The 12,521-nt window shown below is 39.9% G+C and overlaps 1 protein-coding gene across 2 annotated transcripts in view; it reads right to left on the reverse strand.

Annotated features, from left to right (window-relative positions):
• The window catches only part of ACBD6 (acyl-CoA binding domain containing 6), a 204,442-nt gene extending 192,130 nt beyond the window's left edge, over nucleotides 1-12,312 (reverse strand). The window contains exons 1-4 of one of the 2 annotated variants that reach the window (XM_011951143.1): nucleotides 11,994-12,194; nucleotides 11,393-11,819; nucleotides 4,642-4,706; nucleotides 1,438-1,534 (exon numbers count right to left, since the gene is read on the reverse strand). In XM_011951143.1, coding sequence (XP_011806533.1) covers nucleotides 1,438-1,534; nucleotides 4,642-4,706; nucleotides 11,393-11,614 — 384 coding nt within the window. In that variant the 5' untranslated portion in view covers nucleotides 11,615-11,819; nucleotides 11,994-12,194. Of the gene's footprint in view, nucleotides 1-1,437; nucleotides 1,535-4,641; nucleotides 4,707-11,392 lie in introns of both variants that reach the window. The other variant, XM_011951142.1, reaches the window with a different exon arrangement.
• Between the last annotated feature and the right edge of the window lie 209 nt (nucleotides 12,313-12,521).

Consider the following 12,521-nt stretch of genomic DNA (forward strand, 5'->3'; position numbering starts at 1 on the left):
CAAGTCTGAGATTTTTAAGATTCCATGATTAATGGAACAAATTCCTTCATACCAGTAACAACTATGTACCCATGTAATTATTACAAAAACATTGAAAATTGTTTAATTCATTAACTGCTAAAATGTTTGGCCTAATTAAAAAACTCAATTTGCATGTTTTACGTGGTACAATGCAACCTCTATCTCACTGAAATACCTGTTAATCATTTAACAATATTCTTAAATAGTGACCTCACCTTTATTAAATTCTTTCTAGATGTTCTCCAATAAGTATATGAGAAAAACAGGGTATATTTAAGTGAACAATATCCAATGCTTCCAAAGTCCAAAGCAATCTCTTTTCCTGCTGGATTCCCTAACATTTACATTATTATCATTTTATACTATTAAAGATTATATATATTGATATGTTTTATCTTCTCTATTACACTTTATTTTATTTTTTTTTTTTTGAGGCGGAGTCTCGCTCTGTCGCCTGGACTGGAGTGCAGTGGCCGGATCTCAGCTCACTGCAAGCTCCGCCTCCCGGGTTTACGCCATTCTCCTGCCTCAGCCTCCCAAGTAGCTGGGACTACAGGCACCCGCCACCTCGCCCGGCTAGTTTTTTTTTGTAGTTTTAGTAGAGACGGGGTTTCACTGTGTTAGCCAGGATGGTCTCCATCTGCTGACCTCGTGATCCGCCCGTCTCGGCCTCCCAAAGTGCTGGGATTACAGGCTTGAGCCACCGCGCCTGGCTACACTTTAAACTATATAATGGCAGAAATCATGTCCTATTTATCTTTTATCCCTAATAAGAAGCATTTTGCCCTAGCATAGAAGGTGATCATAAAAAAGAAATTCAAGAGTAATGTTTTTTCCAGCATGATAATCTCAAGTTAAACTCTTTCCAAATCTTACGTAATTCAAATTCTTCTGCTTTCAAAAACTCTGCAACTCAGAGAAGTTCTCAGCATCAGTAGCTGGTTATGTTACTATTTAAGTATTATTAATTTTTTTTATTTTTCTGAGACAGAGTCTTGCAGTGCTGCCCAGGCTGGAGTGCAATGGCCTGATTTTGGCTCACTGCAGCCTCAGCCTCCCAGGTTCAATCAATTCTCCTGCCTCAGCTTCCAGAGTAGCTGGGATTACATGTGTGTACCACCACATCTAGCTAATTTTTGTATTTTTAGTAGAGCCAAGGTTTCACCATGTTGGCCAGGCCAGTCTTGAACCTCAGGTGAACCACCTGGCTTGGCCTCCCAGAGTGCTGGGATTACAGGTGTGAGCCACACCTGGCCAGCAATTATTTTATTAGATAAATATTACAATAACTTTATAATATTTCAAGAAAGTAAAACTTTAAGCATATTACTTAAAACTAAGCTTAGTTTTAGACATTTATTACAGAGAAGGATCATAAGTTTTTGGAAAGTATTATTATAATCATTAAAGTCTTACCTGAGGATTCCAACCTGGATCTAGTTTTTTAACTACTGCAATATATTCCTGCATTGCTTGGCTGGGGCTTGAATCACCAAGTGCTTTCCATGCTTCCCTACAATATGGAATATCCAAAATGACCTGTTATTATGAAAATAACACAAACAGCATTTTTCTTATTATTATTAAAAAAATTGCACACACATTTCAAGGGTCTCGGAATATAGAGATAATAAGTTATGGATACAGAAGTTGTGTCTTTTTGCATTTACATTGGTCTAGAGCTATACAGACCTTATTGCCCTACCTAAGAAGCCTTTTCAGACATTTTTTTTTTCCTAATCACCCTCCCCTACGAAATTTTAAAAACACAGATACACTGCATATCTATTAAATTTTGGAAGACCACAAACCACTGTAATCTAAGATTTTATAACTTCCTCAAACCAATTTTCACCCCATTGCAGATGTATGCTCCACAGACTAATACAGATTATTCTCATAAATTAACTGTGCTTATGGGATTTTGGTCATAAACTCATCATCACATAAAAAACAATATTCCCAAGGAAAATGCATCAAACTTCTTACTAAGATACAAGAAATCCACCTTCCCTTTCTGCTCTTACCTCATCTATAAGTTACTAGTAACTGATCCTGGGAACTCAGTCTGGGACTTCAAAAGTCAGGGATGGTGAGGGCAGAAACAAGAACACTGGCCAGGCGTGGTGGCTCATGCCTGTAATCCCAGCACTTTGGGAGGCTGAGGCAGGTAGACCACCTGAGGTCAGGAGTTTGAGACCAGCCTGGCCAACATGGTGAAACCCCATCTCTACTAAAAATACAAAAATTAGCCGGGCATGGTGGTGTGCGCCTGTAGTCCAGCTACTCTGGAGGCTGAGGCAGGAGAACTGCTTGAACCTGGGAAGCAGAGGTTGCAGTAAGCTGAGATGGCACCACCGCACTCCAGCCTGGGCAACAGAGCAAAATTCTGTCTCAAAAAAAAACCAAAAAGCAAAAGCAACAACTAAAGAATACTAATGAGTAAGTTAGGGACTTCCTACAATATAAATGGCAAAAGCAACATTTTAGTCCTGAGCTTCCTTTTGAGTCATTTTTTTTTTTTCCACCCCCTGCAGGCTGCCAGGACAGGCCTCCTTCTTGGTTTTTCCCTGCCAGTTCTTTCTAATTCCAACCAGGGTTTCTCGATTTCCCTGATTTGCTGTCAAACAGAACTCAATTCCACATTTTTTTTTTCACTACCTTCCTGCTTTTATGATGAATATAACATCTTTCTGAGGTTTTCTAAATTTATTTTCACTGAATTCCTTAAGAACTACTTGTATGTATCATAACACTTCATCCCTAAATAGATCAGCCTACACAAACTCAGGAAATTTATCATCAATACTATTATATAATAGAGAGGTTATACATTCAGATTTTCCTGATTGTCCCAATAATGTCCTTTATGGCTTTCTTCTCCCACACCAGGAACCAATCAAGATCCACACACAGGATTGAGTTTCATGTATTGTCAGCTTTTTTGTCTTCCATATTGTTGGTATTTTTTAAGAGTCCAACTGTTTTATAAAATATCTCTCAATTTGAATTTGTCTAATTGTTTCCTTGCCTACATAGTGTTCTTGCCAGAAATGATTAATCATGATTAGAATTGGGTTAAATTATTTCAGCAGAGTAATATATAGGTGACATGCCCTTTTCAATGCATCACACTGGGGGCACATGATGTCAGTCTGTCCCATCATCAATAAGATTCATGGCTTGGTAACGGCAGTATCTGTCAGGTTTCTCCCTCATAATTAAAAAGTAAATGGTGGGTCAGCCTGTAACCCATGGTTTTGCTCCCCAATAGTTTTTCACCTAGCATTTTAACAACAGTTTTCCTCAATAGTTTTTCTCCAATAGTTCCCGAATATTTTGTCATCTAATATTTTATCATTTGTTGATGTTCTTGCCTAAACAATTATTATGGTGGCTATAAAATCTAAATTTTTTTAATTGCTAAAAACAATGGAGAAACAGGCAAAGCACAGAAAAAAAATGAAGCTATAAAATTTCATAAATTATGACAAAAACTCACCGTAAATGTTAACATCAGGTATTCTTTAGAACAGTAATAAAATGCCAGAGAACTGTTGGTTATCATCAACCAAAAAACTTGTGCAAGAATATAATCAATGCACTGCTTCCTTCACTGAGACTGTCCTATATAAAAAAAAAATCACCTGAACTAAACAGTGTGGGTAGTGACATAAGTGATTTACATCTCAGTTCAAGCTCTGTATCCCCTTACAGCTGGGTAACAAACAGTTGGCAGGCAGGATTGTATCCAGGGGACCAGATTTTATGTGGGACTGCTCTAGAATATAAACTCAGAACCCATATTTAATCACTTCCTCTCTCTATAACCATATTTTATCTTTTTTTCTTTTTTAACTCTACCTTCTAACCTTCTTTTAATTCCAGGGCTGATGCTCCAAAGCCTTCCCTTCTATAACTAAGATTCCCAGTTGTATGCAATTTCTTTTTTCACTTAGACAAGGTAAGAGAAGACAAGGTCTCATAAATGACAAGAAGGAACTTCTGGATTATAAGTTTAAAAAGTTTGCAAAAGTATACTCTTTTTTTATGTATTCAGAGAAAAAGGGAAGTTAGTATCTGGTTTTGGCTTTTCACTGAACTTCTCCCTTCTTCCCAAGAGTACTATAAGCTGTTATTTACTGTGGCGTGGGTGCGGCAAGGAACACAAGAGTAGCAAGAGACAGGGAGATGAAACTGGGACAGGGAAGAAGGATGAAAAATGGGGATTTATCCTGCTGTTTGGCCCTTCCCATCATTCTGGCCTTCTTCCAAAAATCCCTCCAGAAGGGAGAAGTCGTGATCCATTAGGGGCTGAATGACAGAAAAGGAAAATCTCAAGCAATAGCTCTCATGATTACTCTCTTACGTATTAAAATGTGAGGCATGTATGTCTGTTGTGAACCACTTATATTCCAACATGCTAGCGTAAGAATCCTTCAGGAGACTTAGCTAAAAGTAGATTTCTTTAATCTCTCTCCCAATTGCCTGTTATTAGTACAGGCTACAGCAGAGAGAGATTAATATAAAAATAATTCTTTAATCAGCTCACTGCTTTCTAATTCCTAAACACCTAAACCATTTCCAACAACCTCATTAAAGATTCCAAGAATTTCTTACCATTTTTGCTTTCCTTCAAAATCAAAGAAGCTTGGTTTAGGAGTATTGCAATTTCCAACTTTGACCTAAATGAGGGAAGGAAAATCAAGAACTTATTTTTCAAAGAAACATCTGGGAAACTTTTCCTTTTCAAATGTATTATGTATATTTAGTAACCATAGGTTGGAAAATATTTGCACCTATATGGAATAGAAAAATTTAACATTCTTTGCAAAAGCAAACAAAAAACCCAAACAGAATCAAACATTGCATACAGGCTACTTTGGCTTACTGCATAAAACAACTATTTTTTTTTTTTTTTGAAATGGAGTCTCGCTCTGTCGCCCAGGCTGGAGAGCAGTGGCCGGATCTCAGCTCACTGCAAGTTCCGCCTCCTGGGTTTACGCCATTCTCCTGCCTCAGCCTCCCGAGTAGCTGGGACTATAGACGCCCGCCACCTCACCCGGCTAGTTTTTTTGTATTTTTTAGTAGAGACGGGGTTTCACTGGGTTAGCCAGGATGGTCTCGATCTCCTGACCTCATGATCTGCCCGTCTCAGCCTCCCAAAGTGCTAGGATTACAGGTTTGAGCCACCGCACCCGGCCAAAACAACTATTACCTAATATTGTAATACAGAAAAACTGTGATAAATGGTTGCATTTCGAAGTTAGTAGACTATTTACATATAAGATAAGTTATCAATATACATTATATTCTCTTTATTACCATGTATAAGGAATTTTTTAACACAGAATTAATAAGGTTTAGAATTCATAATTTATCAGAATTCATAACACTATTTCTTCATGCTGATTCTCATAACTCTGTTAGCATTTTATCTCTCCAAAATTTCAAGGGAAAAAGTGTACTACTTTTAAAGTGCCCTATTAAGAAACTCATCAATATAAATTTGGATGCCAAAAGCCATGCAAAAAAATTTCAGGGGTTCTCAACAATACAATTCTATTTTTCTACAACAGTCTTATCATCTTGTTTGTGGTCAATACTTAATTTTAATCCTCAAATGACATTTGCAGTTAAACTGTACAGTGAATATTTTCATTGAGAATAAGCATAAATGAAATTCACACGAGTGCAGAATTCACTATACAGGCCCTGATTCCCACTGCCAGAAGTCATCGTCCTTCCTTATGAACTCTTAGAGCATTTACTCTATATATCTTTTATGGTACTTTTCACTTTTTCTACCATGTGTTAGAAAGTTTTGTGTAAAGTCTCATCTTTCTGAATAGAGCCTGTAACTGTTCTTAACTCATCCACAGCACCTATCTACTTCTCAGGGATTTTCCCACTATCTCCCATTACTCTTCCACACTTGAATTCTGCTAAAATCTAACTGATGCCTTCATCTAACCAGAATGATCTACTGATTACCTTAGGGATTCCTAGTTCAGGGTTTTGCTTGTCACTCCACTCACCTGAAACGCCTTTTCTTCTTTCCTCAGCTTTTAAGATGCTGCACGACCTTCCAGTTCTACTCAAATTTCAGATTCTAAGAACTCTTTCAGTCTACAAGGATCTCATCTACCTCTGAATTCATAACAATTACCACCTCTATCATTTTCTTAGCAATTAATCGCATGGCCCTCTGCTGTTATTAAAATGTATACTTACATAGAAGCAGCCCTGTTATGATGGAATAGAGAGAAGAAAAGGTAAAAAGGAGCCACATTTCTTGAACAACCACCATAGACCAAACACTTCACATATTTTATCTCGAATGGGCCAAAAAATAATCCTGCTAGGTATGCCACTACACACTCATCTTATAAATGAAGATAGAGAAGCTCAGGAGGGTTGTCTCAGTTCACACATTAGTATATTCCTGAATTAGTAGTCTGGATTTAAATCCAAGAGTGTTTGACTCCAAAGTTCAATACCCCTTTAGTACATCATTCTGTCTTCAATGCTAAATAGAGTCTGGGATTCAATTCTGGACTCTAAAATCACAGACTGTTAGAAATATTAAATGAGATAAATTATACAAACTTCAAGACATCATAAAAATAGCAGTTATAACTATTTTTGTTTTTTATCCAGACACCATCCAGTGGCAGCAACAAATGTCAATAGTTCTTCTCCATTTCTCCTGTAGTAACAGAAGTCTCAGCTGGACACATGATCATCCAGCTAAACATTACACATGGCCATCCAACTTCTGCCTAGGTTCTGGGGACTGGATGTGTGGAAGAGTGATACAAATACATTCCTTAAAAAGAAAAGGAGTTTGTCTTTCCCTTTCCCTTTGCCCTGGATATGATATACATGTGGTGACGGTAAGCCACCTCTGACCATGAAAAAGGAACTTAGGGCAGCAGTTTTCAAATTTTTTAGTCTTATAATCCCTTTATACTCTCATGATTCTAAAGAGCCATCATTTATATATCTATCGATATTTATCATATTAGAAATTAAAACTGGGACATTTAAAAAATGTGTATTAGCTCATTTAAAAATAATAAATCCATTAGATGTTAACATAAATAACATTTTATGCAAAATACATATTCTAAAAAAATCAGTGAGAAAAGTAGCACTGTTTTACATTTCTTAATTTTTTTAATGTCTCGCTTAGAAGCCAGTTGCATTTACATATCTACTGCTGCATCCAATCTACTGCAATATGTTGTTTTGGTTGAAGTATAAGAAGAAAATTCAGCTTCACGCAGATAATGTTGTTAGAAAAGAGAGAAGTATTTTAGCAGCATTTTGAGATAGTTGTAGATATTCTTCTTTGATACTATGCCAAAACCTAACAGATGGTAGTTTCAGGTCAGTTGCAATGAGGAATCTGAACTCATATCAATGAATTTTTCATACTGTTAACACTGAAATCCATTGGTCTGACTTGCACTTTGAAAGGCATCTTTTACCAACACATGATTTGTAACATCATTCCATGAAATATTTAGAAAATATGGTTTACTGAGTTACACAGACTTTTCAAATGTTGACACATTTCATGATATAATAGCAAACGTTCACATTCATGACTGTCACCACTTATCTCATCAAAAAAAGTTTGTAAGTACTGGGAAGCTGTCAAGCTCACAGTGGCAGATACAGATTTTCCAAACTTCTCATTTTCACTTGAAGGCTCAAATGTTATTACTGGCAACAAATACTTTGAGTTGTTTTCCTTGAAGTGACAGGCTTATTTCATTCATTTTCAAGAAACTACCTGCCAAATACCCAAATTTGAGTAGGTATAATTATCTGAGTTGTTCTGTTAAGTAAAAATGGAAAAAAGTATATAGTTCATTTTGCAACTCAGAAATTGCACAAGTGCTTTTCCTCAAAATAGTTAACATAACTCAGTATGCAGAAGTATTTTGTGTGTACTTCCCATCTCATCACACAAAATTTAAGACTTGACTCAAGGGTTAATAGTTAATAAAGTAGTATTAAGGTGCAGTGGTTCATGTCTGTAATATTAGCACTTTGGAAGGCCTAGGCAGGCGGATCACCTGAGATCAGGAGACCAGCCTGGTCAACCATGGCCAACATGGTGAAACCCCATCTCTACTAAAAATACAAAAATTAGTCGGGCGCGGTGAGAGACATCTGTAATCACAGCTACCCAGGAAGCTGAGGCAAGAGAATCGTTTGAACCTAGAAGGCGGAAGTTGGAGTGAGCCCAGATCACGCCACTGCATTCTAGCCTGGATGACAGACCAAAACTCCGTCTCAAAAAACAAAAAAAGTATTATTAAATAGTATCTCATGAAGTCAACAGAAATTCACAAATTTTCATTACTCTCCAGTTTTCACAGCTGTCAATTAGCTATCTTTAGGAGGGAGAGTGTAGGCTGATGTAGAGAGCAACCAAAAAACTGTTCATTCATTTGATTTTGTTGAAACTTTATTGAAAGATTATTTTGAAGCCATAGGCTAATCTGAGACTAATAAAGCTGTGATGCTAAGTAAATTTGGAGTTCTCCCTGAGAAAATAAGGTTCATATGTTAGCTTATTTATTATCTTCCTGCCAACAACCTCATCCAGCCTACAAAATAGGGTGCTATTCTGAATACAAAATGTTATTTTATGATTAATTTTGATGCAATATGCAGAAATGATATTGGACTTTCAACTTTATTATTCTATCAAAGATGCTATTCTTAATGTTATCTCAGAATTTTGTCAAAAATAATATATTTAGGAGATTGATGAAAACTGTGGCCCAGTGTCATATCTAAGCAAGTATATTATTTCCTAATAATGCGGAATTTTATTTGCAGATACAGAATATCTCTAAACACCCTAAAGTCAAGTTCTTGAAAGGATGAGGGACATTCCTCCTTCATATTATCTGAATGAAGTGAGTATACCTGAGACAGAATGGTTCCCAAGTTGATAGGTGACTACAGTTCACTCATGACTTAGAAATAGAATATTGAATAATGACGACACCGATATCAATAAATAAAGATATGTCCTAGAAGAAAAAAGAATATTTTCTAGGGAATTTGGGGAAAATTAGTCTCATACTGCCCAGAGAATCATCAGACATATTATAGGTCCTAATATGATTCTCGATAAATATTTGTTAAATAATCAAAAGTTTCACTCTAATGTTATTAGGACAAAATATAATAAATGACCAAAGAGAAAACAGATATCAAGAACTTTTCCCAGAAAGCTAATTCCAAGTCCAGTTTGGAGGTAATTTTCATTCAACACTATAATTAATACCATTTGTTCCTACAGCTTTCTCTCTCAGGTCACATTAACTGACATTCATAATAATGACCATCAACCTTCAAAACAAGGTTCATCTCTACTCAATATATCCAGTTTAAGAACACAGTGGGGCTGGGCATGGGGGATCATGTCTGTAATAACAGTACTTCGGGAGGCTTAAGCAGGAGGATCGCTTGAAGCCAGAAGATCAAGGCTGCAGTGAGCTATGAGTGTGTAACTGCCCTCCAGCCTGAGCAACGGAACAAGATCCCATCTCTAAAAAAAATTTTTTAGTTAAAAAAAAAAAGGAATACAGCAGGCCTCTCCCCCAACTTATTTTTCCTTTAACAAATACAGGGGAAAATATGTAACTATGTCAAGAGGCAAAAAGAAAAAAAGGTTACACATTTTTAATAAAACAAAATAGGCTATTACCCAGAATTTCATTTCCTCCAGTGTTCCAAAGAGCTGTAATTTTCCTGAACTGTTATTTAACTCTTATCAGCAATTTTTCAGGTGTGTTCAAACCTAGTTTCCTCAAGTACTTTGTAGGTTTCTTAAAAGCAAATGTGGGCTGGGCACGGTGGCTCACGCCTGTAATCCCAGTACTTTAGGAAGCCGAGGCAGGCAGATCACCTGAGGTCAGGAGTTCAAGACCAGCCTGGTGAACATAATGAAACCCCGTCTCTTCTAAATATACAAAAAATTAGCCGGGCATGGTGGCGGGCACCTGTAATCGCAGCTACTTGGGAGGCTGGGACAGGAGAATCGCTTGAATCGGGGAGGCTGAGGTTGCAGTGAGCCAAGATCTAGCCACTGCACTCCAGCCTGGGCAACAGAAACGAAACTCTGTCTCAAAAAAAAATAAAAATAAAAATAAAGTGTCAGCCAGCAAAGTGGCTCATGCCTATAATCCCAGCACTTTGGGCAGGTGGATCGCCTGAGCTCAGGAGTTCAAGACCAGCCTGGGAAATGTGGCAAAACCCAAACTCTCTGTGGAAAAAAAAAAAAAATTGTGAGTGTCATGTTTTTCCTTCTCTGCATTCTCTGTAGGCATTATATCCAAGTGTCTTGCATATAAAAGCTGCTGAACAAATATATGTTGCTTATGACAAAGCAATTATTTCCCTTCTGGTACCTAACCAATGTCAACCTGAATTATAAATTAAACATGTCTATACATCTCCCTATTTCCAGGTAAAGTTCACAGCCTTAGACTGAGTCAGGAGCTACAACCCAGTTCTGACTGATATATCTGTATGACCCTAGGCAAGCTGCCTACTCTCTGTGGCCTTCAGTTTCCTTTTCTGTAAAAGAAGGGCATTATTTCATCTGGTGTTCATAGCTCTTTTTAGATTGTATCAAACAGAAAAGAAGACATATTCAACGAAAACATAAGTCAAAGATATTCAGGATTTTATAAAAATCACAAAAGTTGCAATACTGTATTTTGCATTGCATCACATTATTATTATTATTTTTTTTTTTTTTTTTTTGAGGCGGAGTTTTGCTCTCGTTGCCCAAGCTGGAGTGTAATGGCGCGCAATCTCCGCTCACCGCAACCTCCGCCTCCCCGGTTCAAGCGATTCTCCTGCCTCAGCCTCCTGAGTAGCTGGGATTAGAGGCATCCGCCACCACGCCTGGGTAATTTAGTAGAGAGGGGGTTTCTCCATGTTGGTCAGGCTGGTCTCGAACTCCTGACCTCAGGTGATCCTCCCGCCTCGGCCTCCCAAAGTGCTGGGATTACAGGCGTAAGCCACTGCGCCCAGCCCTGCATCACATTACTACAATCCTATTATCAATATAGTTTAATTAACTTTACCATATTTACTTCCATGTGGCCCTTTGGAAAGTGTAAATGAATGATAAATTTTATTTTATCCTCATTTTGTAAAGGTTCTTAAGCTGGCAAAATGCAAGATAACTGAATAAGTCAGAGAAAAAAACAGAAAAACAGTGTCCAGTGCCAAGCTAAATAAATATCACTCCTAGGAAAGCAAACATCTTTTCCACGTTCAGGATGATGCTCCGTATCTTTCTCCCCCATCCACCCTTTCCCTGCTACTTTACCTGTTTGTACCTGGCATACAGATACAAGAGCTGCTCCCTGCTGGCCACCTGAATTAGGCCTTGCAGGTGCGCGGCAGCCTTCTCAAACAGCTCGGCCAGGCAACTGGACTCCTCGATCTCAGGGCTGTGTGGGAACTCCACCTCCCCGGAGTCGTCCCCTGAGCTCAGCTCTCCACCGCTATCGCCGGTGGTGGCCCCCGCGGGCAGGAATGATGAAGCCATGTCTCCTTGCTCGCTCCGTCCCTCTCCGTCCGGCGTGTCCTCCTTGGATCGGGTGTAAGACCGGCTTGAAGGCCTGGCCCACCAGTCTGGGTCCCGAGCCTGAGCTCCAGTCGGACCCAAGCTCAGTCGCGGCGCGCTCCCTCACGTAACCCTGCTCCCTGCCCACTTCTACTCCCTGGGCGTGCAGAGCAGGCTCCCCGACCCTCTGCCGCTCTGCCCAGTCGACCCGGCCTCCTCCGGCTTCCCTCCGGCCAACAGCTCGCTAGGGCTCGCCTCAGGCCCTTCCAACGGAACGAGGGTCGAGGGCCAGGCAGTCGGCGGCGGGTGAGCGCGGGGCGCGGCTGGCTACCGGCCGTGGGGGCGGGGCGGGGCGGCGTGCGTGCCGGCGGCGTGCGCTTTTGTAGGGCCTGCTCTGCGCCGGCGAGGAAGCGTGGGAGACGCTACGCTGGAAGCTTTTCCCTGCCGGAGGAGAGAAAGTGCAGTCTGCTGTTCGGGCGTCTCTTAATCGTTTCGCCGAAATTAGCAGTCCCGAACTCCGGAGCCCGGCACCGGCATGGGCCCCTGGGGGTGGGGGAAGGAGGCCGTCTGTGTAGTAGTGTAGCGGTGAGAGCGGAGTCGCGGGAAACGCGGGTTTGAGGACTAAGGTTCCGCCTGCCCCAGGTTGTGCGCCTCAAACGCCCCCAAACAGCCCTGCGCGCGGATCTGTTGCCTGCGCGTTGGGCTCTGTGTTGAAATAATGAAAAACTGCAAGACGGGGCTGTCCCGCCCTACCGTGTGACTGATGAGTGGAATGACTCCTCTGCTGGTTTCGCTGTACACACTTTCGGATCCCGCACCTCTCCGGGCGGTAATAGGGTTTGGGAGGTGCGGAGCGCGCCTTAGCCCAGTTCTCAAGATGAGCTCTGCA

The sequence above is a fragment of the Colobus angolensis genome, unplaced genomic scaffold (assembly GCF_000951035.1).
Source record: "Colobus angolensis palliatus isolate OR3802 unplaced genomic scaffold, Cang.pa_1.0 Scaffold315, whole genome shotgun sequence".
NCBI lineage: Eukaryota > Metazoa > Chordata > Mammalia > Primates > Cercopithecidae > Colobus > Colobus angolensis.